At 46.3% G+C, this 25,873-nt stretch overlaps 2 protein-coding genes across 5 annotated transcripts in view; both read right to left on the minus strand.

Annotated features, from left to right (window-relative positions):
- The window catches only part of RFFL (ring finger and FYVE like domain containing E3 ubiquitin protein ligase), a 33,963-nt gene extending 17,944 nt beyond the window's left edge, over positions 1–16,019 (minus strand). Inside the window, exons 1-2 of one of the 3 annotated variants that reach the window (XM_052802862.1) lie at positions 15,804–16,019; positions 11,113–11,191 (exon numbers count right to left, since the gene is read on the minus strand). The gene's annotated coding sequence lies outside the window, so the exon portion shown is untranslated. Of the gene's footprint in view, positions 1–11,112; positions 11,192–14,805; positions 14,950–15,803 lie in introns of those variants that run through there. The other 2 variants (XM_052802861.1, XM_052802863.1) reach the window with 2 other exon arrangements.
- Positions 16,020–17,650: 1,631 nt separating this feature from the next.
- On the minus strand, positions 17,651–24,913 carry RAD51D (RAD51 paralog D). Of its 2 annotated transcripts, XM_052804595.1 has the most exons (11): positions 24,846–24,913; positions 24,382–24,517; positions 23,064–23,125; positions 22,786–22,904; positions 21,934–22,015; positions 21,685–21,819; positions 21,163–21,258; positions 20,895–20,985; positions 19,971–20,041; positions 18,866–19,033; positions 17,651–18,163 (listed from the first exon to the last, which is right to left on the minus strand). In XM_052804595.1, exons 2-11 carry the CDS (start codon positions 24,461–24,463, stop codon positions 18,080–18,082), a joined length of 990 nt encoding a protein of 329 aa, XP_052660555.1. In that variant the 5' UTR covers positions 24,464–24,517; positions 24,846–24,913; the 3' UTR covers positions 17,651–18,079. The 2 variants fall into 2 exon arrangements, with proteins under 2 accessions (XP_052660555.1, XP_052660554.1); XM_052804594.1 differs by lacking the exon at positions 24,846–24,913 and having other exon boundaries at positions 21,163–21,254; positions 21,681–21,819; positions 24,382–24,734.
- Between the last annotated feature and the right edge of the window lie 960 nt (positions 24,914–25,873).

The raw sequence follows: 25,873 nt of genomic DNA on the forward strand, positions 1-25,873 counted from the left end.
TGACCCTTGAGGCTACTGCAAATGGAGAAGGGTGCCAAAAAGGGAGGGAGATGCAAGACAAATAGCAGCTTTGCTAGGGCATGCTTTCCTACAATAATGTTTCCTCATTAGCTCTATCAGCTGCCCTCACACCTCCTAACTTAGAGGAAGACTGCTCACCACAATGAGCTGCTTTTCTATTAGCTCCCTGAACCATCAAGCTCCTCCTTCCATCTCATTTATCAAAAGGCCATCCTCCTTGACTACCTCCTTACTACCTTTCAGACCCCCCCCCCAAGATCCCAAACTGTCCTCTCCTGTTTTTCAGCAGTTTCCATGAGATTAATGCAGAGTGTCTCAGTCTTCTCACTCTTTGCTACATACCAGGGAACTGCCAAACTGCAGAATCCAGTAAGGTCTCTGTGCTTCAAGTACAGGTGCTATACAACAATGCATATCCAACCTGTTATCCATTGTGTGGCCTCCACAACAGCAAAACCACATTCATTGGTAAGACACAACTTTCAAGGCAATGCACCAAGACTGGGATTAATGCTATTCACAGAAGCAGTAGTTTCTGCCATTTCTAGTAGCCTGAAGATCACTGAAATCTATTCAGAAAGCCAGAACAGGGCACTGTGGCTTTAAAATACTGACGTCTTGCTGAAGTACATTTAAAATTACTACTTTTGCATTATTATTCCATGCTGTATTCCCTGCAAAATTCATCACATCCCACTTTCATGAATGCTGTTTTGCAATGATTTAAGTATTTAATGAGTTAACCATCTTGGTTCCTCATTAATAGCATTGTACGGTTGCTCATTGTTACAATTTACTTTTTTCTTTTTTTTTCAGTAAACCCACACTGATAAGAAATGCCTTGCTAAAATTAGTTTCACTAACAACCTACCACTTATAAACTGAATTCACAGCTTGCTTGGTCAAAAATTAGTATTTACTTGGTAACAGAGCTATCAAATAATCTACTCAAATGACATGCATGAAGTATTATTTTTATCAGCCTGTGTCACAGGCACACAGACCTGAATTATGATAAATGGGAGCAACCATATGTTGGGACAGGTGGAAAAGTCAGCAAATTAGCCATTCGCAGGAGGCACAAGGGAAGGAGGCAGGTTGCCAGTCTGAGCATGACATTTGCAAAGGTGGTGTCTTAACCTGTACAAAGCATGAGTAAATGAAGACTGGGGACCAGCCCTGGCTATCTATCACAAAGCATGTAAATCTAATTTGCCAGATACAACAATTGGATTGAGCACATAATATTTTTACCTAGGGATAGGAAAAAAAAAAACTGTTTATGAGTAAAGATACTAGTTCACGTGTGCCCAAGGTGACAGCACGCACATCTTGAAAAAATACATAAATAAGTATCAGCACTGTATCACAGCTAGAAACCTGAGTGTTCAGAGGGAAGAGACTGAAATTTTGGTATGGAGGGAGGAGACATTTTTCCATTTTGTTCTGTGCTTTCAAAATGTCTAGAGACATTTCACATCTTAATCATCTAAGTATGCAATACCAATAATCTTTACAAAGACAAATACATGATTGCTCACCAGTCTGATCAGCAACTTTGATGTCAATCTAAAATTTTTCAGGCAAGAAACTGGCCAGCTATGAAGGCAGAGGACAGAATATTCAGGTCAATCTGCAGCGAGCATAGTCAGAAGTGGGTGTCCAGGTTAGTTTCTGTGGCGTCTTGGTCAGGCTTCTGTGCATCCAAGAGTGCCTATGCTGTCAGGCACATCAAGGCTAGCGGTTGTACTGGAACAGTGTCTGCATACTCGCATCCACTGGCTGCTTTCGATGGACAGAACAGGCTGATACTGGCACCCCATGCCCGTACGCTGTCTAGACCTTCCCTGTCAGACATGGACAATACATGGCTGGTAGTTCAGCCTGTGCCTCCTGGTAATCCATCTTCAGACCCTCTTTACTACAGCATGACACAGCTGCATCTGTGCTCTTCCACCTCAGAGATGCCTTCAAAAGCCTCTACATGCAAGCGCCAGGCGTCTTAGAAGGCAGGAGATGCAGCACATCCCAACACGACCAGCCAGGGGCCGGAGCGCAGCACACAACTGGATTCAACAGCGTGCGTGCTTACTAGGTGCGCTGCTTCACCGAGAGCGCGAGCCCAAAGGAAGAGAATTTGGCTGCACACCAGCATTTTAATCAAGGAAGTGACATCCATTTACCACAGAGCAGAAAGTAAACAGCGTAGCCCATCGGGGCAGGGTGCAAAGCAGCGCAGGAAAAAGCTGAAATGGGGCTGCAGTAGTTCAGCACAGAGACAGCCACACAAAACTTCACTGAAATGCTATTGCCTTAAATTATTGCTGATTCCAAGAGAAGTACCAAAAGTAACTTCCTAGTTACATGGTACAGAGGAAACCGTCCCGCAGACAAAGATCCTTTTATACTGCTATAACCTGGTTTACATTGGAGTAAATAATTTGCAAGGTAAGCCCTTAGAAAATTTGCTTAAATGAGAGGAAAATTAAGAATTAGAGTTCTCAAATACATGAAAAAAATACAGTAGGTATTCTAAGAACATTTTGCAGTTTTATCAGTGTTTATCAGCATGCTCTAAGTAATTTGATTTGCAAGCTTACTCTCAGCAACACTTGCTGATGTTCTGTTTGTTAGATTTACAGATAGATGTTCAATGAAAGCACCTTTGCCCATCAGCAAATCCCACCAATACTGTTCCAAGCACAAGGGATCTAAGCTTCAAGTACCTCTTTGAAACTAGAGCGCTGCAATTTTCATTTTAAGATCGAGAAAGTGCTTTTAGAAAGCTGTGTGACTTATAGAGCATTGCACGGGAAGCTAGTTCCAAAGGCAGAAACAGAAACCCTCTCACTTGACTCTCAGCCTTGCACCTGAATCGCACACTCAACACTCACCCACTTTCTCTCTCCTCTGTAGCACGAGTAAAACCAAACAACTTTTCCCAATTTTAACATGAGAAGCTTGGAAATCCTGTTTTGTTTTAAAAGGAATCAGGTACCTGGGGCGTGTATTATTTCAATATAAACTGTTTATTTTGACCCAAAATTGCACTTTATATACTGAAAAATATTTAGATAAAAAGTTCTTCTTGCTATTAACTGTAATTAGGTCTCTAGACATGTGCCAAGAGGGAAATTCAACAGCAGCCTTTTTCTTTTGCAAGTCAGTGACATTCTTCCAGCAAGTTAACACAAAACAAAACAACATGATTAATGAAATCATGTGACTAGTTTTAGAAAATTATTTCTCAACCAGTCTATCTTAATTCCTTAGTCCCTACCTCTTCCCAAGTAATGTCCTGTGATCTCAGATACACTATCTCCCTTCCACCCTCCTGCTATGCTGAAAAACAATTAAAAAATACAGTGCACTTTTCACACTAGTATGGTATTCATCAGCATGACAAAATTAAGTCAGCTGTAATATATAGCATGAACCAAGTCAGAAAAAGAAAGAAAACTCTGGAGAAGCAAGATTCCAGAGTAGTCCACTTTGTTACCACTCCCACCCTCCTAGCATCCTGCGTGGGTGTATGTGTGTCTCTATCCTTTGTCCCACAGACAAAAGTGGCACTGAAAGTGGAAGCTCTCTGTCAAAACTTTAGCAATGAGCAGTCCAGGAATCCTAGACTATCACATACCATTTCAATCAGTCCTTTTCATTATGAGGAAAAAGGTCAATGCTGGCTTGCGCTCTGAATTTTCTTCTCTGTTCCTTCACATCATTACAAGTCTTCCTTGGATTTAGTTTCAGCTAGCTGTTTTTTCCAAGCAGTGGGTAGCTGCTAAAATTGTAATTGCAATATGGAGCAATAAATTGCTAAATGAAAACCTGAAAATTTAAATAAGTCTGTAGCTTCTTTAACCAGCTCTATTTAAAGGAGGTCGTCATTCCATACTCTCCAGACTTCATCTCAAAACCCACCTAGACCACTCTTCCATGACAGCCACATGGCAATAACTGGAGGAGGTTAGCTGGATTTGTGCCCACCTGAAAGCCAGAAATGGTGTCTAAAGGCACAACATAATGCTACAAATACCTTACTCTCTCTGCAAATTTTACATTGCCCAGAAAGAGAAAGTTGCTCAAACTAAGATCCTGCTGTGCTGAAGACTGCTATGAACTAAATGACTTCAGCATTCAGATATTACAAACAGGCAGGAGCAGTTCCACAATTTAACCAGGGACATCAGGGAACAGCTTTGAATCACCTCAGGTTTCACCATGGAAGAAGGTAACCACTGTTGGATGGCTTTAATGATACTCTTTTCCTAAATGAGCACAATGCAGGGAGCTGGAGAAAAAAAGGGAGGAGAAAGGATGTCAACTTGTATTTTCATCATATCACTAGAGTTCCCACTTCAGATAAAAAGAGATCAAGTTATTTCTGTCAAAATCCTTGGCCCAAGAGGCCTATGATGACAGCCGCACATCTTGTTGCATTGTGACAGAAGGTTTCTCTCCAACTGGATAAATTACATATTCATCAACAGTTCATCTTTGGAATGAAGCACAAGCATATGGGGGCAGTTGAACAGAGGAGAAAGAGAGGCATTATCCCAGACACAGCTCCACAAACTTAGAAGAACCCTTACCCCCAATCTACAGAGGCAGGGCAGGAACACAGAAAACAGGAGGCATCTCACCACAAATTTCAGCAATGTGCACAGAAGCTCCCTATCCCACCTGGTGTACAAGGATTCAGAGAGATGAAGGACTCTAAAGCAGCTGTTCCCAAAATAGAGACAGTTGTAAGTACAATCTTAAGTATTGCAGTGTTATTCATCCAACAGTTGAGCTTGGGTTGGAGGTGGTACAGTATCAGCCAGAATTACAATAAGTTTGTCTAAAATTGGGATTGCAGTTGGCGCTAATGCTCTGAAGACTCCATGCTATCACTCTCTCAGACACCCAGAATTAAGAGTGTTTGCTGATAAGCTACACCAGTTGGAAATCCCGTAAATTACTTTTCATGCCAAGCTTCAGGTTCATTTTTAAACAGTAAACTTCTAAATCTTTTTTTTTTTTTTCTTCTCTCCCCGCCTCCCCCGAAATCAAAAGATAGCCTCAAAATTCTTCACACACAAAGCCTACTCTTCCCCCCGCCCTTATTTTGGGAGCTGTTAGTAGAAAATCAACCTAAACCCCATGGAATTCATACACGTGGAAGAGTGCAAATGCAGTAAAACTGCACGCAACAAAGATCTGTGCAGACTGGTAGGCACCCTCTAACCTATTTAACTGTAGCCTAAAAAAAGATTATTTTTATTTGGCTAGACTGAAAAAGATCTGAATGTATATAATTGAGGCCCATCATAACAAGTACAAACACTGCAGACTCATTTCATAGCTATGCCTATTCCAAATTAATCCGAATTCAAATCCAAACTAGGTGCTGAAATAGAATAAAATGCAACTGCATATTATCTCCTTCGGTAGACGTGTACGAAGACCAGCACATACGTCACATCTGAAACTGTGTAGAAAGCTCTGTTCTCCCAGACCGCAGAAATACTTATGAGTTTGTCAGCTGTTAAAGAAAGATCCAGGATATTGAATACAGTACTGAAAAGCAAAAAAACTGAATACTAGTTTTGTTACTGAGACAACAAAAGATATCGGAATAAAAAAGTCAGTTTATTTATGGCTTAGTGACCTCATCTGTGGATAAGGAAAAATACCCCACTCTCATTTGAAGTAAGTTAGTAAAGGTGAAATTGCAGTCTTAAACCATTTCCATAAATATTAACTATTATTTTTGTGCCAATCTCCATTTAGCACTGAATCGTTTGAAATTCAAAATTGCTTACGTGCAGCCCTGGATAAGAGCTTGAAAACTGAGGGAAAGTTCAAGCCTTACCATCCAGTGTCTGTCAGTAGGACTAGCATGAACTACTTATAACATTCGTGGGACAGATGTTGTAAAAAAGTCGATTTCCAACCATCAACAGTGTTTGTTTCTAGAGCTGAAAAATTCTAAATTGGTTTACTTTACCACTGCCCTTGTTCAATTGCCATGCCTCTCTCCTTCCAGCCTCAATCTCTGGAGAACATTAAGGACTAGTAAACCCAAAACAATGCAAACTGTAATCTGGGCTTTATTCAAACTGAAACACGAACAAACCCAATAGCCATCTTATCCTGTATTTTTGGTTACTGAGTTGAAGGTTAACATCCCTAGGAGATTCTGCAAGAGCTCACACAGGAGCATATATTATGGCAGAACATTAAAATTCTTTGTCAAGCACTTTAAGCACCTGTGTGAACTGCCAACAGAGGCAGAACAGGGCATCATTTAAAGGCACAGCTCACCTAAAACTGCTGCAATTTATGTTGTTCAAAGGAGAAAGTCAGAACTGCTGAACATGGAATCATTGTTGGATCCAACCTGTATAAAATATATTTTTTTAACAAGACTGAGAGAATACTAGGTAATGAAAGCTTCAAACAGCCTTTAAGGACCTGCATCTTCTGGATTCCCTATCTTTGTCATGAAGAGGAAACTTCCCATATATGGCCCAAGCCGACAAGCAGACTTAGGGTCACATTTCAGTTCATGGCTTTTGGCAAGCCCAAGCATTCAGACATCATGAGTCAGTGCTCCAGAAATCATTGGGTTTTATAAACCAATAAATCTATTTTATTTTGTTTAATTTGCCTTGGGTTTGTTGGGGTTTTTATCTCAACCTTTGCAGTACACAGGCATCATCATGTTTCATTTTGTTTCTCTGTAACTGGGAGGAGCACTTCTTTCCATTCTGGGTTTGTTTGCTTTGTAAAATGACAGACAAGATTTTTGTATTAGATTAAATCCTGGTGTTGGGGCATTAAGAAAATAAACATATCGACCATCATGGAAGCTGGGAACAGATACTATGGTGTCTTGTACTTTCACACAGCCCTTTAACAACAAACACTTACTTTTTAAATAAAACCTTAAAACATCTTCACTTCTGTTCTTAGATCCCAAACAAATAAGAATTTATCTGGCATTTCAGCACAAGCAGACATGACTTTGCTGCTAAGAAGCTTCCTGCAACACAATCTTTTCCACCACTAACCTGATAATATCAACATGAACTTTCTTCCATTTTGAGTTCTACTGTTTTCAGCTCAATAGTTCAGCAGAAACTGCCCCATTTGTGATTAAACACACACAAAATCACATACCAGTTATTCCTATTTAAAAAAAAAAAAAAAAAAAAAAAGACCTGAAGTTCAACAAATTCTATCAGGTAATTATTTTCAGATTAATAATGGGATAAATAATATGGGACAATTGGGGCTGAAGATTTTTGGTTTCAGTTTCTAGCTCTGTTACAGACACTCTGTGCATCTAGGCCACTTCAATTCTCTGTGCCTCAGTTTTCCATAAGTAAAATACAGATAATACCTCATCAGGGAATGGAATCAAGTCAATATTTCATTTCTTTAAAGCAGTACTGTATTCACAATGGAATTAAATACTTTCAGAGAACTATCACAGCTCACAGAAGTAAGGCACTTCTGGGAGGAAACAGTTATAGTGAACAACCTCCTTGCACTTCTGCAGAGCATCCTAACAATTTCACGTTAGAACACACATAAATATTTAAAAAAAAAAAAAAGACCAGACAAGATGATTTTGAGTTCAACTTCGTTTCACACAAGTGCAAAAGACAATGCAAGTACAGTTAGTTTTTTGGCCTCCTTTTGTTGGGGTTGGTTTGTTTAACTCTTTACCAGTTCACAGTGCAAATTATGGTAACATGCAGAATAAAATATTGCTCAAAAAGTTTGTTTTTACTTAATGAGGCATTTTAACTAAAAAAAAAAGCGTCACTGACAAATCTGGCCTTGTAAAAAAAAAAAACAAAAACAGACAGACTTTCTTGGTACTTGAGACAAGAATAACATCTGAAGGAGGCAGTACACTATCAAATTGCTGTTTAGAAAAACATCTAGGATTTTAGATTTCAAATCTTCTGTCAATGTTGTAAAAATTCCTTTTCATTTAAAAGTTCAGAAGGTTCCATAAATATTTTTAGACTGTTTCCTCCATAATCAAGGATTAAAGCTGATCAGGCAAGTATAGAGTAGACAGTAATAGTTTATATCCTTTTCTTCACATTTGTTTCTATTAGGGGAATTTTTAGGAAATACTACCACTTATTACAGATTTAATTTCAAGCTCGCATCTGTTATTCCAGGCAGAGCAATAAAAGCCTTAGTTTGTATTATTAAGAGTCACATCCAGAAGTAAAAAAACAAGCTTAGGCCTCCATAATATCTTACCAAGTTACTTAGGTTTTGAGCAGAACACCACTTGCAAAACACTGACAAAGAGACAGGACTCATTCCAAGAATGATCATCTTACTTCACTTTGACAAAGTAAAGCCTTTCATGAATTAGGCTTGGGTTTGGCCTGCATTCTCTTCTATGAAAAGGCTTCATTATATGCAGCTGAACACATTGTTTGAAAATGTGATACAAATGGCATTTAATGCAGCAAAAGGTGAGCAAACTAAAATGGTAAAACGGTATTAAATGTGCTATACGTTATCTCTAACATACACACATTTTAAAAATCTTTAAATGGGTTTTCACCCACAGAAGAGTTCAGAGATGTTATCAGCACCACTCACAACTATGAGATAAAGCTATTTGCAGATTGAAGATGTCTCTGAAGGCAGACATCGGCAGATAAAAAGAAATGCTGCAAGTACTTTGTTTTTAAGCGCATTATTTTGCTATATACAAGTAGTCATTTACTGGTGCTTTGAATTCCAACTGCATTCTCTATGCACATTTTGTAGGCATTGCAATTCACTTCTGAAGCTCCAGCAGCAAGCTAAACAACGTATTTAAATTCTTTTCAAGAATTTCTTACTTCACTCAGAATGACATTCTTGATCTAGTTATTTCCATTGCAAAAAACAGTCTGTGATCTGTCTTCAAGTCAGAGAAGCAAGTAACAAGAAGCAAGAAGTATAAATAACAACAGGAATAAAAAGAACAAGAAGTTTGTCAAAAAGAAGGCTGAGGTTTGGGGCTTTATTTTTATTAAATACCTGCATCAACTCCCTCTTGCTTCTCTTATGCAGAAGAGACAAGATCTTACTCCTTCTACCTGAGAGCCCTTTGCACAAAAAGATGCACAATGACGGACTAGATTTGACTAAACAAACAAGGAAATACATGATCCCGTGCAACAACTGATAAGCCCTTCAATCCGAGAAACATAAGGTATGAATTATGCAAGTATCAGCCTCTGACTGGAAGAAACCTGCATTCTGAGCTCTGAGAGTCTCTATATAAACAGCAGCTTCAATTTCTACTTTTTTGATTATACAGTCAAAAGGGACTTTGAAATCTACACTTTATTTGGAATCTGAAAAATAAACTGTTTCCAAACTATTTTGTAATGCTTGTGTAATGGCCTCAAGACAGCCAGTAATTTAGACAGCTGTGCAACTAGCCACAGAAGCTGCATTTTTGAAATCGCCCTTCTTTGGAACAATTGAAACTTTCTCCAGGACAAAGTCTGCACACAGAGAGCAGTGTTTCCCTGCAAGCATGTAACAGTTTCATTATTGTTTAACTACCAAAAACCAGCTCCAACAATCTATCAAGCTTGACATTTTATCCGTCTCTGCTGCTAGCCCAGAATACAGGGCACGCATAGGAAGAGGTTCAAGGATTCAGTAAGTTATTTTGTTAATCTAAACAGAGAAACATTTCCCTTTTTTTAACGATTAATTTGTCATTTTTAAAACTTGTTGAGGAAACCATGGGCCTGTTTGTCCTCCAGGTTATTAAATCCAAGTATCTATAAGGAAACCCATTCTACCAGATGAATAAAAGCTCCATTTTAAGCTATGTATAAAACAAATTCAAAGGCAATCCTATAGAGAAGGGATTCCTCACTGCAACAGAGCAGCAGTACCAGTTGCGGTTCCAGCCCAGCTATTCTAACACCATAATACAGCAGAGTATTAACTTGCTGCTCACTGACCCTCCCTTCCCGGGAACGCCACTGCTCAGCAGTTTTCCAAATAACTGTGGCTCAGGCAAAGTCCTAAGAAGCACCAACATGTTCATGGAAGAAAACTTATCAATGCATGACGCAACCTCGCAGAGCATGTCCTCAAACACAACATTGGAGAACTTATTCATCTGAGCGATTCTAACAAAGTAGCTGGGTGAATGAAACGTGGAAGTCATTCACTGATGCCAGTAGCAATTGCTTTCTGAGCAAGGTATTTTGACATCAACAAAAAGTGGCGTCATATCAGTTTCAGTCTGGACTTCCACAGGATGCAATATTATGGTTTCTGACTCATTCGGGGAGCAAGCCAAACCAATATAAGCTCATGCACATAGTAAGTGGCATTGATTCAATGATGCTGCTTGTGACACTGCAATTTGAAATTATCCATGTTATATATAGAATATATAATGCCCAAAGGAACTGTCCTTCTGCAGTAGAAGTTACTATGCAACAAGCTACTCCCAAAGGAGACTATTTTAAATTTGCCTGTTTAAAATCTCCCTTAACATCAGTCTAGAGGCTAAATGAAAAGATTCAAAGCATATGCTGCTTAAATATATTCTTATAAGCATATCCCACAACCTTCTGAATATAAATAAAAAGGTGGCACATAAAAAAAAGCTGATGTTAAATTAATATTTTAGTCTACACTGAAATACAATGTGGAAATTCCTACTCCAAGACTATTTGGCAGAGAAGCCAGAGGGCATTAGAGAAAGAAGCCTAATTAATATTTTGGAGTAAAGGGAAAACCTCAAGAGCAATTAACATGAAGAATTTGTCGATTTTACAGACACTGAGAAAAATAAACAGTGTCTCAGAAAATAACAATTCTTTTTAAAGAAAGTCCCTTATGGGAACATAAATTAAAAAAGGGCTTTCAGAGGTTAGAATAAGCCATCTCTCAGTTCTGAGGAAACTGGCTGAGAAGAAGGGAGAAACTAACACAAAATTTGAATTCTTGATCTGACAGTCATACTCTGTTTCTTAAAGAAAATTGTAATTTTTCAACCTTGCAATGCTCTTTGAAGACTGAATAATTGACATTGGAGGGACATACCATCAGGTGGTTAGAAGACTTGGCATGCAGACAAGTTCTGTTTCTGACATCAATTCAGCAGTGATGCGATTCTCCCCACCTGTGAAACAGAGATTACACTTACTCATCCCTGCAAAGTGTTCCATGCTCCCTGAATGCCAGTTGGTGGAAGTTCAAAGTACTAATTTCTGGCTTCTTGTAATGACAGTCCCTGGGAAGTGGAGGAAAACAAGCTTGATATGGGGAGACACAGATAGGTACTATCAAGACTAATGACTGGCATTACTTTGCGGAGCAGGAGACTGGCTGGGGTTTCGCAATGGAAGCAGGCAATCAGGGGAGGGCTGGAGAAATATTTGCACCACATGAATACATTTAAGTGCAGAGCACAAAGCACGGGCAGATAAAGAGCAGCGTCATCGCAGCAGCGCAGACCTTACCATGGCATTGACTGTAACACTTCTCTGAGAATTTAGATCAATACTCAAGGATTTAACCCACACCGGACTGCTAGCAATATTCAGGTAATTGAAAGCCATGCTATGCTTGTAGTCAGAACTCAGACTATAGAGAACTGAGTTCCCTCAGTTTTTACTACTGCATACCAGTAGGTCCTCTTTCCCTGATCAGCAGCAGTTCACACGCAGTTGTGTCCAAAAAAGGGACACAGGCACACGATTATCTGCATCTCACATTATCCTTCTGCCTGCAAAGTGCTTTTATTAAGCACCAAGTACTTGGTTCAACGTACTTTCTAATTTCTGATCTTTGGATCAGGCTCTGTATCCCTCATGACTGGTCAAAGGCTTTAGAGAAGAGACGCTCTGAGATATCCTATGTACGTATGAAAATGCACCATTCCTATAAGGGATGGGAAGGTAGCCTAAACCTAATTAAACACAATTTTTCCTACATGTTTGACAGTGAAACCAACACGCAGTAGATGAGGACAGCATTTTACCTGGCTAGACGCGAGGACGCAAAGCTGCAGTACTGGGTCAGACACACAGCCTGTCTAGCTCTATAGCCTGCCTCCAACACAGGTTTAGGTGAGTCAGAGGCAGGCACATAGATACAACACCACAGCAGATGACTACGTGAAAATCTGCTTCCACCCTTCCACCATGCAAAAGCTGGTTCAAAGTCTAAAGCACAAGTTTTAATAACCCTTCTATATATAGCACTGGCAATTCCACTCAAATCACGCTCTAGCCAGATTGAAGAGTTTACAATTTCTCTAAGTTGTTATAAACAACCAACCGTAGTACAAAGTTGCATACAACAAGTGAAAACTACACAATTAAAAACAACAAACAACACAAAACCATACTGAAGTCAACCACAATAAAGAGAAAACTGAAGGCCTGGAGAAAAGAAGATAGATTTGGGTCATAAACTCAACTAGTGACCATCAACCCCAAAATATAATTCATATATATTATTCCTTTGTACTCTCATTGCAGAGTATTGCATTCAGCTCTCATTTTAAGTTGAATCCCAAGAGCCCAATCACATGTACCTGCCAATGAGAAAGACTAACCCTGACTGAAAGTCAGCCTACTTTTTCTACCCTACAATTAAACACAATACTTAAATGATGTCTTTAAAACTAACCCAATTCAGCAAAAACTTGAGCAATTAAGCATTAACCCATGAACACCAATGTCAAGGCAACCAGCTTTTAATTAAAAGTTCAATTGCTACCAGCTGAGTGATATGCAAACACAGTGCTGCAGCCAGGTAACTCTGCACCAGGATTCACACAAGCAGAGAGAATTGCCCATAACAGAAAACATGACAATAGCCAAAGTAAATTGTTTTGTTTCATTAGGCCCAATTGTTCTACCAAAAGCAGTAATGTTTACAAAGAATGAATACAAGATCCCCCTCCCCGTCACTGTGAACACAAAACATATTAAGGCGATAACAGTATTTGACAGCTGGCAGTAGTTAAATGCAAGGATCTGGAATTCATAAGAAACAACATTTAAAGGCCACAGCTTTCTGTTCCACTTCTCGGCTCTGGAAAAACAAGGTAACAGTGGAAATGACAAAGGGTTAATACTCTTTTTCTTTGTTTCATGTAATCATGTATATGCCTTAATTATCATTTATCTTAAAATACGAGCTTCAAAGTTTTGAAATGCAACCCACTACAATTTAAACACACAAAAAATGCCACCTTATAAATGCACCTGCCACTTCCCATCCTAATGAAATGGAGAACTAAAAAAGCATTTTGTAAACCCACTAAGTTCTTTACCAATTCCATAATCAGGTTTGAAAGAACAGAAAACTGCTACAAGTTCCTACACTGCTGTGAAACAGTTCTCCAAAACCAACCTCCAAGACCTCCTGGGCTACTCACAGAAGATACGTTTTGTGTTGGAGAGGAGGAAGTGAGCTCAAACAAAACACACAAACAAAACCTTTTTATGTCTCAGCAAATTAAACATTACCCTGAACGTATCTTAATCAAAGTACCATAAAACTAAAACATTCCTGTCTATACTTTAATATTATACTTACCTCTACAGTATCTAAGTAAGCCTGGCCATCCTTGCAGTGTTTGAAAACACATGAAACTATCAAGTGAAACAGCTTATTTATCATATGGTCATAACATTGAGCGCATTCATCCTTAGCTATTTTGCCAAGTCCCTGATCTGTAAAGGCTCAGACTGGACTGCGTGCACGTTCTCACCGCAGAGAGTTTACATTTATTAACCTGCAATCTCACACTGCAATACTGGTAAGAAACCAATTTGACAATACGTCAACGCTTTCTCCACAGGAAACACCTTGACCAGCTCACAGGAACAAACTGTTCTGAAGAACACTCGAGTACTTTTATTTTCTGAACTCCTTTTGCCTTCTGTGGCAAAGGAAGGACTTGGACAGCTTTCACCCTTGCCATACACCCCCGATTTTGAGCAGAAGTGGGGCAGAGTTCCTCATTAAGAAAGTAACTTGGGTCCTTACCACCAAGGAAGCGTCACCCACCCCAGATACACTGCCACAGTACCAAACAAATTAGTACCTTCAACGTGGTAAAATGCAAAGAAGCAAGACTTTAAGCAAAGAGCTGTACTGAAGGCTGGCACTTATCCACTGTTCCTCAGTTCTTACAGCATTTCGACCAGAATAACCTACTAAACCTCAGAGTGCCTTTGGGAGCATAACTCAAAAAAGGAAAGAGTTTCTGAATGCCACTTTCTAAACAAGAGAAAAGAGGCTGTACCTGAGTCCCACCCGCCCTTGTTAGGGAAAGCGCTCCCCGTGAGGGAGCCCCTTCACCCCATCTCCCCAAAACTAAAATCCAGGCACTCGCAGCCCCCTCCCAGCCTCTCCCTGTCCCCCTGCCACCCCCGGTGTGCGAGCAGCCCCATTCTCCCTGCCCCGTGCCCCCCAAGCCCTGGCAGCCCCCTCCTGCCCCATGTCCCCCCACACTTGACAAGACCCACAGCCCGTTGCTCACCCTCAGCGGCCACTCCACTGCCTCACGGCCCCCACATTTAACCACCTCCCATTACCACATGCACCCACCCTCCCTACTCTGTCAGCACGCCCGCTGCCCTACCCGCCCCCGAAGGCCTCACCCCCCCCCCCCGCGAAGGCCTCACCCTCCCTCCCCCCCAAACCGGGCAGCCCCCGCCGCACCCCCCCAAGTCCTAGCAGCCCCCCCAAACACTAGCAGCACCCCAACCCCCTCACCTGCCTCCTTCGGCAGCCCCGACCCGGAGAGGGCGGCGGGGCCGGGCCGGGCGGCGGGTCAGGCCCGAGCCCTCCGCGGGGCGCGGCGGCGGCGGCGCTATGGCAACTGCCCACCGCGGCGGCGGCCGGCCACAGAGAGACCGGCCAGAGCGGCGGTCATAGAGCAGCGAGCTAGACCGCACCGGGCGGCCCGCCCCTGGCGGCGCGGCGGCTTCACTAGCGCCCTCAGGAGGCCGAGAGAGCAGCGCCGCCCGCGGAGCGCGGCGGATCCGAGGGACGCGGGTTCGAGACCCGCTCCCGGCGGGTGGGGGGTGGAGGGGGGCCCGGGGGGGTCCCATGTGCTTCGGAGGAGTTTCTGCTGTCTGCACGGGGGCTTAGCTGCATTGCACGGGAAGCATACAGGTACACCCATATATACATATATACACACAGCCAGGTAGACACAGACATGTACATCCCCCCCATATATACGTATATGCGCACAATACATATAAACACATGGTTATATATGTATTTTATACATATCAAGGGCAAATGAGTCCTCAGTGCCAAAAGGCATCCCCACTGCTTGGGGCGAGGGGTGCCCTGTCTGCCCTGGGACGGGTTTTATTACCCCGCCCCAGCCCTTTCCAGCAGTTTTCCAGCTGATTTAGGCAACGGGAAGGAGTGGGGAGAGGGGACATCCCTGTGCGCGCTGGCACAGCCAGGCCCTGTCTTACAGGGTTGCAGAAGTGCCTGTCTGAGCATGGAGGAGAAAGGCTGAATTAGGATATTTAGGTCAGAAACTCTTTTCAGGCTAATTTTACTATGCAAATTTAGGGCAAATCAGCTTGAGTAAGAAGTCAAGTTTTTCCAGATCAGGTAATAGATTCCCGTAGCCTGAAACGTTCTGCTGTCCCCACACCGAGCAATAACCAGCATCCACAGCAATGCCTTCCCTGCAGCAACACAGCCAGAAATTCAGGACATCGCCGTCACCTCGCACGCATGCTGCCTACCTCAGCGGCGAACCTGGGAGCCGAGGAGCTGCCACCCGAAGCTCAGCCGTGCCCCGTACCACGCTGTCCTCCCCAACCTATCCAGCTCTTCCCAAGAGGGCATAAAACTCCCACAGCTGCAATTAGCTGATTGCCAAGGAGAGAAAATCCCCCCAAGTCACCTCTATGCCTGAAAGCCTGGGATAGGTAGATTTGGAGGAGCACAGCCCACACGTCGTTGCCTTTCCCCGGTCTCTTCCCGACTGACCGGCACCATCCCTGTTGAATCACGGTCCCATGACTGCTGCCCGGTGACTAAGTGCAAAAGCAGAGTTTCTTCTGTCATTTCCTGGGGGCCACGGCAAAGATGCACGCTGGGCGCGTGGCTGGTCTCACGCCGAGGCAGATGCAGAGTTCAAAGCAGGCTGTTCCCTTTCTCATCCTCCTGCTAGTTAGGGGAAGGAGGCAGCGAGAAAGCCCCCTTGGTTCAAACATAACCAAAGAGGTTTCTATTTGGCTCTTCCCCTGCTCCACACTCTCCATGAGAGCTTTGCTTCCCCTACAGAACCTCAGGTAGAGAGATAAAATAGTAGCGCACAGTTTTGGTTGAAACTTGGGGGTACCAGCTCTTTCTTCACAGCTTCAAGACACCTAACAAGCTAAACTTTCTGCTTGTAAGGACCAGCCACATCAGCACAAGTCTCCAGTGGACAGGACAACCATGCTCCTCCTCGCCCCAGCCAGCCAGGCTGCAATCCCTGGGGCCAAACCTCCCCTCCCAAGCTTGGAAAGCCCAGAAGTGCAAATAAATACACAACTTTAAAATACATTTATTTTTACGGAAAACTGTTCAATGGTACAGCTCACGTTGCTTTGGCACATTCCCCTCCTTGGGCAGGACCCGCTGGGAGGACAGCCTTTCCCGCAGCCACGTGCACGGGGCTGCAGTGGCTGGGTGGCTACGATGGAAGAGGCGAGACCCACCCCGTAAATCACAGCCCTGGGAGCACTGAGGGCTCGGTGGTTTCGCAGGAAGCACAGGTCAGAGATGTGCAAAACAAAAATCTGTGCTGAGACCTCTTGGGAAACCAAAATGTGCCTTCACATACCCCTTTCAGCTACCCCTTCCTTACAGGAGCTATTTGCTCAGAATACAGGGCTGTACAGTGTTATGTCTACTCTGGAGAAATTAGAACCCAAATTCTGGCTAAATCAGATTCCTTTTTGCCCAGCACAGCCTTAGAAGGCTCCAGGAGCTGTACTGCTGTGTTATTAGCTTAACAAGCATGCCCTGATGAGTCCCAGCCCCCAAAATCTACATCAGCAGCCTTGGAAGTGCAAGCCATAGCTCAGCTCACCTGCCAAGGAGGTTTCTTACTAAGCAGAGGGCAAGGGTGACTAGGGCATCTGGGATCAAGAGGAGAGGCCACGCTCCATCCCAGCCTCCCATCTCCTTCCTGGCACTGCATGAGCCCCCAGGAGGTTGCCCAGAGCAGATAAGAGCAGCTGGAAAGCACTGGAGCAAGGAGACATTATTTTAAACTTCACCACATGCAATTGAGTAGTAGGCCCTTGAGCATTAGACAGGGACAGCTGGTGTCAGTCAGGACTCATCCACCCCAGCTGATCCAGATCATAACCATCAGTTAACAGCAATTGTTTATGCAGCACAGTAGTGCCCCCAAAATATCAGCAGCTCCCTACAGGGTCTGGTGTTACTCTGGGGAGGTGGTCAGATCAAGCACCCAATTATGTCTCGGCTCATCAACAGCATGTCCCACCCCAGTCCTGCTAGGGACTAAACCTCAAAATTTTAGTTAAGTTAACAGCAGTTGCCATTAATTGAATTCCAGCTCTCAACAACCACAGCAGTGTACAACATTTTTTAATTTCAGAACCAAGACCACAGTGGACTGCCCAAGGACTATCGGGCAGCGAGTTATGGGGGAACAAACCCAGCACGAGGAGTCATGGGTTTGCGCAGGGACGTGCCAGCTGGTCCCAGGCCAACACCTTAGGGCAGGGCTGGCTCTGCTGGTTGAAGACAAGCCTGCAGCAGAGGAGAGAACCCAGTTGTCATGCTGCCCACACAGCCCAGCCACTGCAGGCAGCATCTGCTGAGGCAAGGAGATCTCCAGGGAACCCCACACTCATTTTCCCTGCAGCACAGAAGAACAAGAGCTTCTTCATGTTGGTCCTTCCCAGGGCTACAGGATTCTGAGGCAGTCTGTAAAACTGTGTGCTTGTCTGCTTTTTTGCAGCTCTCTTGGACCTTGACATTTGCTTTTCCACCCACATCAGAGCCCCTGTGTCGGTGTTGCTGGGCTCAGCTCCTGCACATCACCATTTCCAATATCCAGCTCCACCTGTATCCCTGTTGGCTGCAAGGAGAAACAGAGAGGAGCTTCACCTCACACTGCTGGGACTCTAAGGGCAAACCTGTACATCACTCCATCACCTGCCCCAGAGCCAAAAATCCCCAGTTATATCCCCTTGAGGATTTCTTTCTGCTGGTGCCCTCATTTTAAGTGGGTCTGCTGAACACAGAGATACAAATAGAGAATGCAATTTAGTAAAGATAGAACATCTTGCTCCAAGATATCCCCAGACACGCTGTTATTTAGCACATCCAGGATGTGTTTTGCTGTCCAGCATGCCACCACATCCAAACCCGTTTGGATGAGGCCACAGAGCGGGCTCAGAGCCAGGAGGCCCAGGCAGCACTGCCCCGTACATCGGCAGGATTCAAGCCAAAGTCACCTCTGCACGTGTCAGAGCCAGCTCTGCCCACATGCAATCAGGAGAGCGAGACAAGCACAAGGAACACAATGACCTGGATTGGAAGTGGTGCCACTCATTTAACATGCCTATAAAATACAAGCTCAGGCTGTTGGGAAGAGATGCTCTTCTCTTCCGTAGCATACAACCAGGCTGGCATTTGCTCCTCTTCCATCGTCATGGGTCACCCAGTGAGGCCTGATCCTGCCCTACCCCCAAGAAGGAGCCTCCCTCTGCTCCAAAGCCAGGTCCATGTCACATAGCTTCTCCTCCATTACCAGAAGGACTGGTCCAGGGAGCCTCACCTGCCGGGATGACTTTGCCAAGGAAGCGACACGCTGCGTGGTGGCTTTCTCCCAGGTGGCTTCTTTGCTCTCCAGCAACACCCGGGTGCTGGGCACAAAACTCCAGGAGCGGCCGAGGGCTGGCTTCAGCGGACCGGTGCTGCTCTCCCTTGTGACCTGGTTAGTCACCTGCAACACAAACAGGCTAATCGGTGCCTGGGAAAAGCAGTGCCACTCAGTGTAATGAAACACCGGAGATCGCCGGGAGATAATGGCCAGTTTGCTACTTCTATGAAGTTTTTTCTTCTCCATCCTGAGCCCTCCTTCTTAGCACACCTATGCCATCCCCTCTAAACGTATCCCACGCAACTGTCCCAGACATGTACTCAGGTAGGAGCTCACTCATATCTGCAAGCTGCAGTGACTCCTGGTGCTGAAGCCACCTGCAAAGTTTAACCTGGAGCCTCCAAGCGTCCTTCCAGGCACCCCATCCTTGTCACTTTATTGCTAATCAGAGCAAAGGGCAGGACTGTCTCAATGCCTTCCAGTGCCAGGTTCAGCAGACCACCATTTTCTGCTGTGGCCTTCCCAATTCAAACACCTTAATTGTGGTTCCAGCAACTTGTCTGGGTGCATTGAAGCAAATGCAATTGCTTGGCCGAGAGCTGGGGAGGACTAGAGCAGGGCCCCCTTCCAGTGCCCAGCTCCTTCTGGATGATGCAATGCCCTGCAGTTCCTCCAAGGTAACTAAGCAAGAGGTTACTTAGTAAGCTGGCCAGCCCCTTAAATGAATGGTGTTATATCAAAAATAAATACAAACAACCTTTCAATCTGTCTGTACTTAACTCTACCTTGCTCAATCAAGTGAATGCCTCATTGGCTGAAGACAGCAATAAAAGCAGGCACCAAAGCAGCCCTGTTCTTGCTCCACACTTGCTGGAACAAGATATCTACAGGCTGCAGAGAAGCAGAGCTACATCAGGGAGCAGAGCACCGTGGGATACAGGCCTCTTGCTCCTGCTTAGCTGGGAGCTGGGTCCCCCCTCCCAGGGGCTCCAAAGCCTCTCCAGGGCTCCTCGCCATGGCACACGCCAGCACGCAAAGGACAAGGTGCAGCAACACTCACCACAACGGCAAGGCTGAACTCCTTGGCTAGTGTCTTCAGCTCCCTGGCCAGCTGCATCATGATGGCCAAACCTGGCGGGGGACAAAGCTTTTGGGTGTTTGGGGATCAACCCCCAAAGTGCATTTTGGAAGCAGGTGACATCTAGATTTGCATGAGCACTAGATTTAGTGCCAGTGCTGGTGTTCATGGACACCTTCAACCCATTTCCATTACCAGCACCCCAATGTACCCATTACAACTGCACACTCCACGGCACCTTGGCCAAATGGATGTTGCATGGACAGAGCAATTCCCAAGTTGTTCCACCCCCTCCTTTGCCATCTTAGAAGCCCTGAGGCCAAAAAACCCTACAAAAGCACCAGGAGCTCCAGACAAAGCTGGCCAGGTTGATTTAACAGGTACAGGACTCCAGCTCACAGCTTCATTTCCTACAGCCCATGGCTTCAAGGGGACCTCCTGTGATAGCACTGGCTGCCACCCAGGTGTGCAAGACCCTCTGGAAGGTGTTTGAGGGGCCTCCTTGGCATCTCAGCCAGCAGAAAGCCCCTCACTCCTGATTTATGGTCCTTTCTGGCAGAAAGAGCCTCGGGGAGCTTTGCAAACTGTGCCAGCAACCATGATGTATCTGTGACACTGTAAGCAGAGGTTTTAGTCTGTGGACAAACAGTTCAGTGCCTCCTCTGTTCCCTGGCTGGGTTTCAGACCACCAGCATGAGCTTGCACAGCCACAGCCAGCTTGAATGTTTGCTGATAACACTGCAAACAGATTCTCCTTTTATCCAGTCCCAAAGGAAAAGCTGGGAGCAGTCGCACCCACATCCGTCCTGCCCCAGCTCCAGGCACAGCAAGCATGGAAGGAAGATGCTCTTCAGGACGAGCAGAGAGGTCTGCAACCTCATTGCACATCCTAACGAAGCAGCTCACCCTCTGAGTGCTTGCCGCCCAGCAGCGGGTAAATCACAGCCGAGACCGAGTCAATCACTACGATCTTGAGAGGTCCCATGGAGCTCACAACCTGGAAGAAGGAGGCACTGTGTGCAATGTGGAGTAACAAATCCTGCAGTTTTGGAGGTCGTGAGCTGCACAGAGGCTCAAACGTCCCCAGGGCAGGGAGATCTGGCATCACTCATCAGGCACACAAGCCCTCCTGCAGCAGTGGGGAAGGGAGAAGGGCCCAGACCCTCACTCCTACCTGCTGGGAGAGGCGATCCCGCAGCTCCTGCAAGGCGCTCAGCATTTCATAGATGTTGAACACACGGACCACCTGGATCCGCTGCAGAGCCTCTAGCTGCGGCACAAAGTGGTATCACCAACAGCCTCATTCCCTCCAGCTCCAGCTGCTACCAGCTCTTTGCATTTATACCATGCCATGGAGCCAGGGACCCTTATGTCTTCCACATTTGCCTCCACCCCATGAACACCGTTGTCCCCATTGCACTGATGGGAGTAGCAATGCGGATTGAGCTCAGGGAACGAAAGTGTGAGCGACTACAGCAAGCCCTCCCCTTCTCCCCAGGAGAAAAAAAAAAACAAAGTGCAGTGTCTGTCCCTGAGCACGGCACCCACCCAGCCATGGGAGGAAGAGTTTGGACCCAAAAAAGCCCCTGAGGACAAAGGCAGAGTTGGACAGACAAACCATCTCTGAGGGTTGTCTGCGGGCAAGAGCCAAGGCAGTTTCAGTGCAAGTGGAGGGACCAGCGCCAGGGGAACTTGCCTGTTCTTCTCCATCCTCTGCCCGGGCTCGAAGTATCTGGTAGAGTCGGGAGGCTGTGAACCCCCCCGTGGAGTCAAGAAACAGGACATGCTGCTTGAGGCCAAGAGACACGCTGGCTGCAATGCCCAGGCACACCTGGAGAGGCAGGGACTGGGCATCAGCCAGACCTCCCAGGTCTCTCTGCTTCACTTGCCTGAAGGCATCATCTTCACCCTACTTGTCCTCTCCCCTCTCCTCCGTCCCACTCACCTGCGTCTTCCCACTGCCTGGCGCTCCCATGAGCTCTGTCACTTCCCCTGTGTACAGCCCGGAGTCCAGCAGCTGGTCCAGGCTAGAGGTTGAACACAAGGTGGGATTATCAACACCCCTTCAGCCAGAACGGCAGGGGTATCAGGAAGCAGCAGGCCCCAGATATTCGTCCCTAGAGTCCCCTTCCCAAATGCAGACAAGTGCTTCAGGCTCTGCTCCTTCCCTCCCATCTTCCCTCTCCACATGGTGGGCAACAGCAGATCTGCAGCGTGGGGGCTACAAGAGGATAGTCCTGAGCTAGAGAAGAGCTGTGGTCCTGGGAGCAAGGTTTGAATACCCAGGGTTTCTCTGCATAGTCACTGTAACAACCCAGCGAGGCGACAGGGGAAAAGAAGAAGAAATAAGGATATGCACTAGAGTAACTCATTTCCATGCCTGATCTAGACAGTTTGGACCATCATCACTCAGCAGTCCCCCCAGACTCATAACCCTCTTCTCTGGAGCCCTCAAGAGAAAGGCTGAAGGCAGCATGCTGTCTAGTCTGGAAGCAAGACACACAACCACTTTGCAAAAGGTGTGCAAGGACAACGGCAATGTCATTCCCTCAAGCGACACAGACCGGCTGGCTTTGCAGCCACAGGACATGAAGAATACTCATCTCTTGTTCACAAAAGGCAGAGCCAGGCTGTGGCTGGAAGTTTTTAGAACAGCTGCTGGGGATGGTTTGGACACCACTGAGCCTGCTCAGGGCATCACCACATTGAAATTCAAAGCCTGCACTGGGCAACCATGGCCTTTTGCAGCAAGCCCAGCCCCAGGCAGACCTGCTGGCTCGCCGGGTAATGTACCCACCTTGGGCTCCCAGTGGGCAGGATGGCCGTGGAGCTCTTGAGCTCCTCAAAGAGGTCTGCTCCATTGGTGGGGAAGGCAGAGAACTGGGCCAGGAGCACACGTCTCACTGCAACCAGTGCCTGGTGGGCAGAGAGATGTCTGGAAACGGGACTGAGGAAGTCCAGGGCCAAAAACATCTGCTGCAGAAGGTCCCCCCACAGACAAGCCCATCCAAGCCGTGAGCTGAAGAGCTCTGAGCTCCCCAGTTAACGTACCAGGACTTCGGAGTCACCCTTTACCTTGTAAGACAGGGAACACTTCTGGGCAACATCCTCCAGGTCTGATGACACAAAGTCCACCACTGCAAATAACATGAGGAACAAGAAGTTGGAAGCCAAACCTGGACAGACCACAAACACGACCAGCTTAAACAAAACCTGTCTGTGGGCACCAACAGGCAAAATGTGTGTGCCCTCTGCCAACACTTCAAGTGGATGAGCAGGATGCCCCACAAAATGAAGTATTGGAGTTTTTCCTCCGAGATGGCCCTGCTACCCATTGCAAAACAAATTGTTTCTTGCAAAACAGATCAGGGAGAGAAACTGGTAAAAATTCTCCCTGTTTTGCTCAAGAGCTGCCCAGTGCCATTTGATAGCTAGGGCCAGCCTAGAGAGTCCCCTTCTGCCAGCGTACCACAGCCTCACAGGGCTAGTGACTGACCCGAAGTGCCAGCCCTGGGCATGCCAGGAAGGGCTAAAGCCACAGAAATTAGAACAACCAGTGGCCCCATCTCTGCTCCCAGGAACCACTCCAAGATTCATTTTTTCAGACAGGTATGTATGTTACAGGTTGAAAAAAAAAAAAAGTGGTAAAAAGCAATTCTTATAGGGAAAACAAGGATTACAAAATCCATGGCTCCAGCACCCACAGGATCTCACAGACTCCATTTAACAAGAATAAAATGGTGTTTTTCTCAGCTCTAATCCAGCTTCTCAGAGCAAGTAAAGAATCCACTTGAAGTCTTTCCTTCCCCCTCTAAGAGCAGGAGGTGCCCAGGGTGCAGTGTGCCAGGAACTTGGGCATTTTTCAGAGGGAAAAATTCACAAACTCTCCTGAAATGACTTCTAGAAGCCATCAATTGATTGCCCCTCAAAGAGCCTCTGCAGAGACCCCCACCGTGTCCTAACACTCTGCTGCTCCTATGGAGAAGTCCTGACTCATCATATCCACCCAGAAGGACTCAGAAGACACCCAGCAAGGAGGACACAGGAGGGATATTGCACCAATACCACCCTTCCAGGGTACAGGGTGCCCTTCCCTGGCACAGGGACTGGAGCTGCAGCCCCCCAGGCTCCTGCAGTCAATACCCAGCGTGCTCATGGCAGACAACGTGCGCCCACCCTCCTTTTCTCTGCAGGGCTCTAAGAAAACTCCCCACTGCAGCTTCTGGGCTGCAAGCCAAAGCCACAGAGGCGGGAGATATTTTCCAGGGGCTGCCCCACAGCCCAGACCACCCAGCCTGGCAGATGGGTCCCGCACAGGAGGAGAGCACGGTGCCACCCCAAACGTGCAGGGGATGACATTCCCCAAACGGAGACCCCGCTGCCGCTCCGTTACCTGTCCTGATGCCGTTCGCCCTGAGAAGCTGGATCATCTCTTCGGTGAGACCAGGGCAGAGCCCAGCCCGCAGGACCACCATGTCCTCAGCCTCCCCCCCAGGACGCAGCACCACAGGGCCAGGAGGAGAAGAGACCTGCGGAGGAGATGGGAGAGTGGATTTGGCACCATCCTCACACGGATGGTGCCTGCCCTGGGAGCTATACGCGCTGGGGAGACGCTACCCAGGCTGCGTCTGGGACGGGTGGTTACAGTGAGGGTTTAGTCTCCCTTTGGGCCCAAACAGCCCCAAATCCTGCAGCGGGCTCCTGCTCGCAGCACGGCACAGCAAGCGAATCCCCATCCCAGCTATCTTTAGCAGAGCCCTTCGGGGCAGACGTGCCCGTATGAACACAGAAAACCCTACGACGAGTTTCCCGCCCCATCCTCACCGCCCTGCCTGCCCTTTACACCCCCAAATGCACCTCCTGCTCCCCTAAGCACCCGAAGCCCGGCTGCCCGGGGCCCCGACCCCAGCCCCCGGCCCGCTCCCCTTCCTGCTTCCTGCAGGCAGCGGAAGAACCAGGCAGGACTCATATTTGCACTCCCATCTAGTGGCTGCACAGCCGGGCTCCAGACCCGCATCTAAACTCCATCTGACAACCTCCAGCCCCTCCGGCCACCACCACTCTCCCCCCCCCCCCCCCCGGTGAGGGGCTGCCCGGGGGGTTTGGCCCCTGGTTCCCCACCGGGCCCAGCGAAGACCCTGCGAGCAAACGGGTCCGTCTTCTGGTCCTGTTCGGTGGGAAGCGCTGCCGGTTTCTGCTTGCAAACACCCCTCCGGAGCGTCTCCCCTCCTTGCTGGTCCCAGTAAGGAAAAACCTCGCCAGCTGCTGACACCCAAGGGTGCTTCTGGAAGCACACAAAGACAAACAGAAGTTTTCAGCTCACGGCACAGCCCAATACCAGCAGGGACGCTGGGGGAAGCACCAGAGCCTGCTCAGGAGCTGCAGCAAAGCTGGAGCAAAAGAAACAGAAATAAAAGCTCCCCCGCTTATCTATAGCAACTCCCCCAACCACCAGCTGTCTTGAAATGACCATAGCACAGGTGCCAGCAATGCCATGGCTCCCAGGCTCTATAAATAACAGAACCAGAGCCTGGGCTAACTGGTTTTGGGGGATAGGTGCTGCTGCTGCTGGGGGAGGCTGGGGAGAATCAAGCAAGCTAGTTTAAAATTTGAGAGAAAGTGAAAAAGTAGGAGATTGAAATGAGGCTACTCCAGTCTTTTTTTTTTTTTTTATGGAGTTCTGTGTGTTTCTAAGTGGTGCCTGTTTCACTTTTAAAAGCATAGCTTGTGTTTGGAGCTGGGCAGACCCATAGAACCCTGCAGAGATGATGGGGTTTGAGGGCTTGCTGGGAGAGCAGCTGATGGGAATAGGAAAAAAAAAACTTTAATTATAATTTCTGAAGTTAATTTGGAGATGAACCTGAGCTCTATGTAAACATTTTAAC

Source organism: Harpia harpyja, chromosome 12, assembly GCF_026419915.1.
Source record: "Harpia harpyja isolate bHarHar1 chromosome 12, bHarHar1 primary haplotype, whole genome shotgun sequence".
In the NCBI taxonomy this organism is placed as follows: Eukaryota; Metazoa; Chordata; class Aves; order Accipitriformes; family Accipitridae; genus Harpia; species Harpia harpyja.

What these genes read in the sequence shown, in the direction of transcription:
- RAD51D (XM_052804595.1), bottom strand. Translation starts at nt 24,463, where the DNA reads ATGGTGGTCCTGCGGGCTGGGCTCTGCCCTGGTCTCACCGAAGAGATG. An exon ending in GGCGAACGGCATCAGGACAG is followed by an intron (nt 23,126 to 24,381) that starts GTAACGGAGCGG and finishes TGTTATTTGCAG; the next exon opens with TGGTGGACTTTGTGTCATCA. An exon ending in TGGCAAAGTCATCCCGGCAG is followed by an intron (nt 18,164 to 18,865) that starts GTGAGGCTCCCT and finishes TTCTCCTTGCAG; the next exon opens with CCAACAGGGATACAGGTGGA.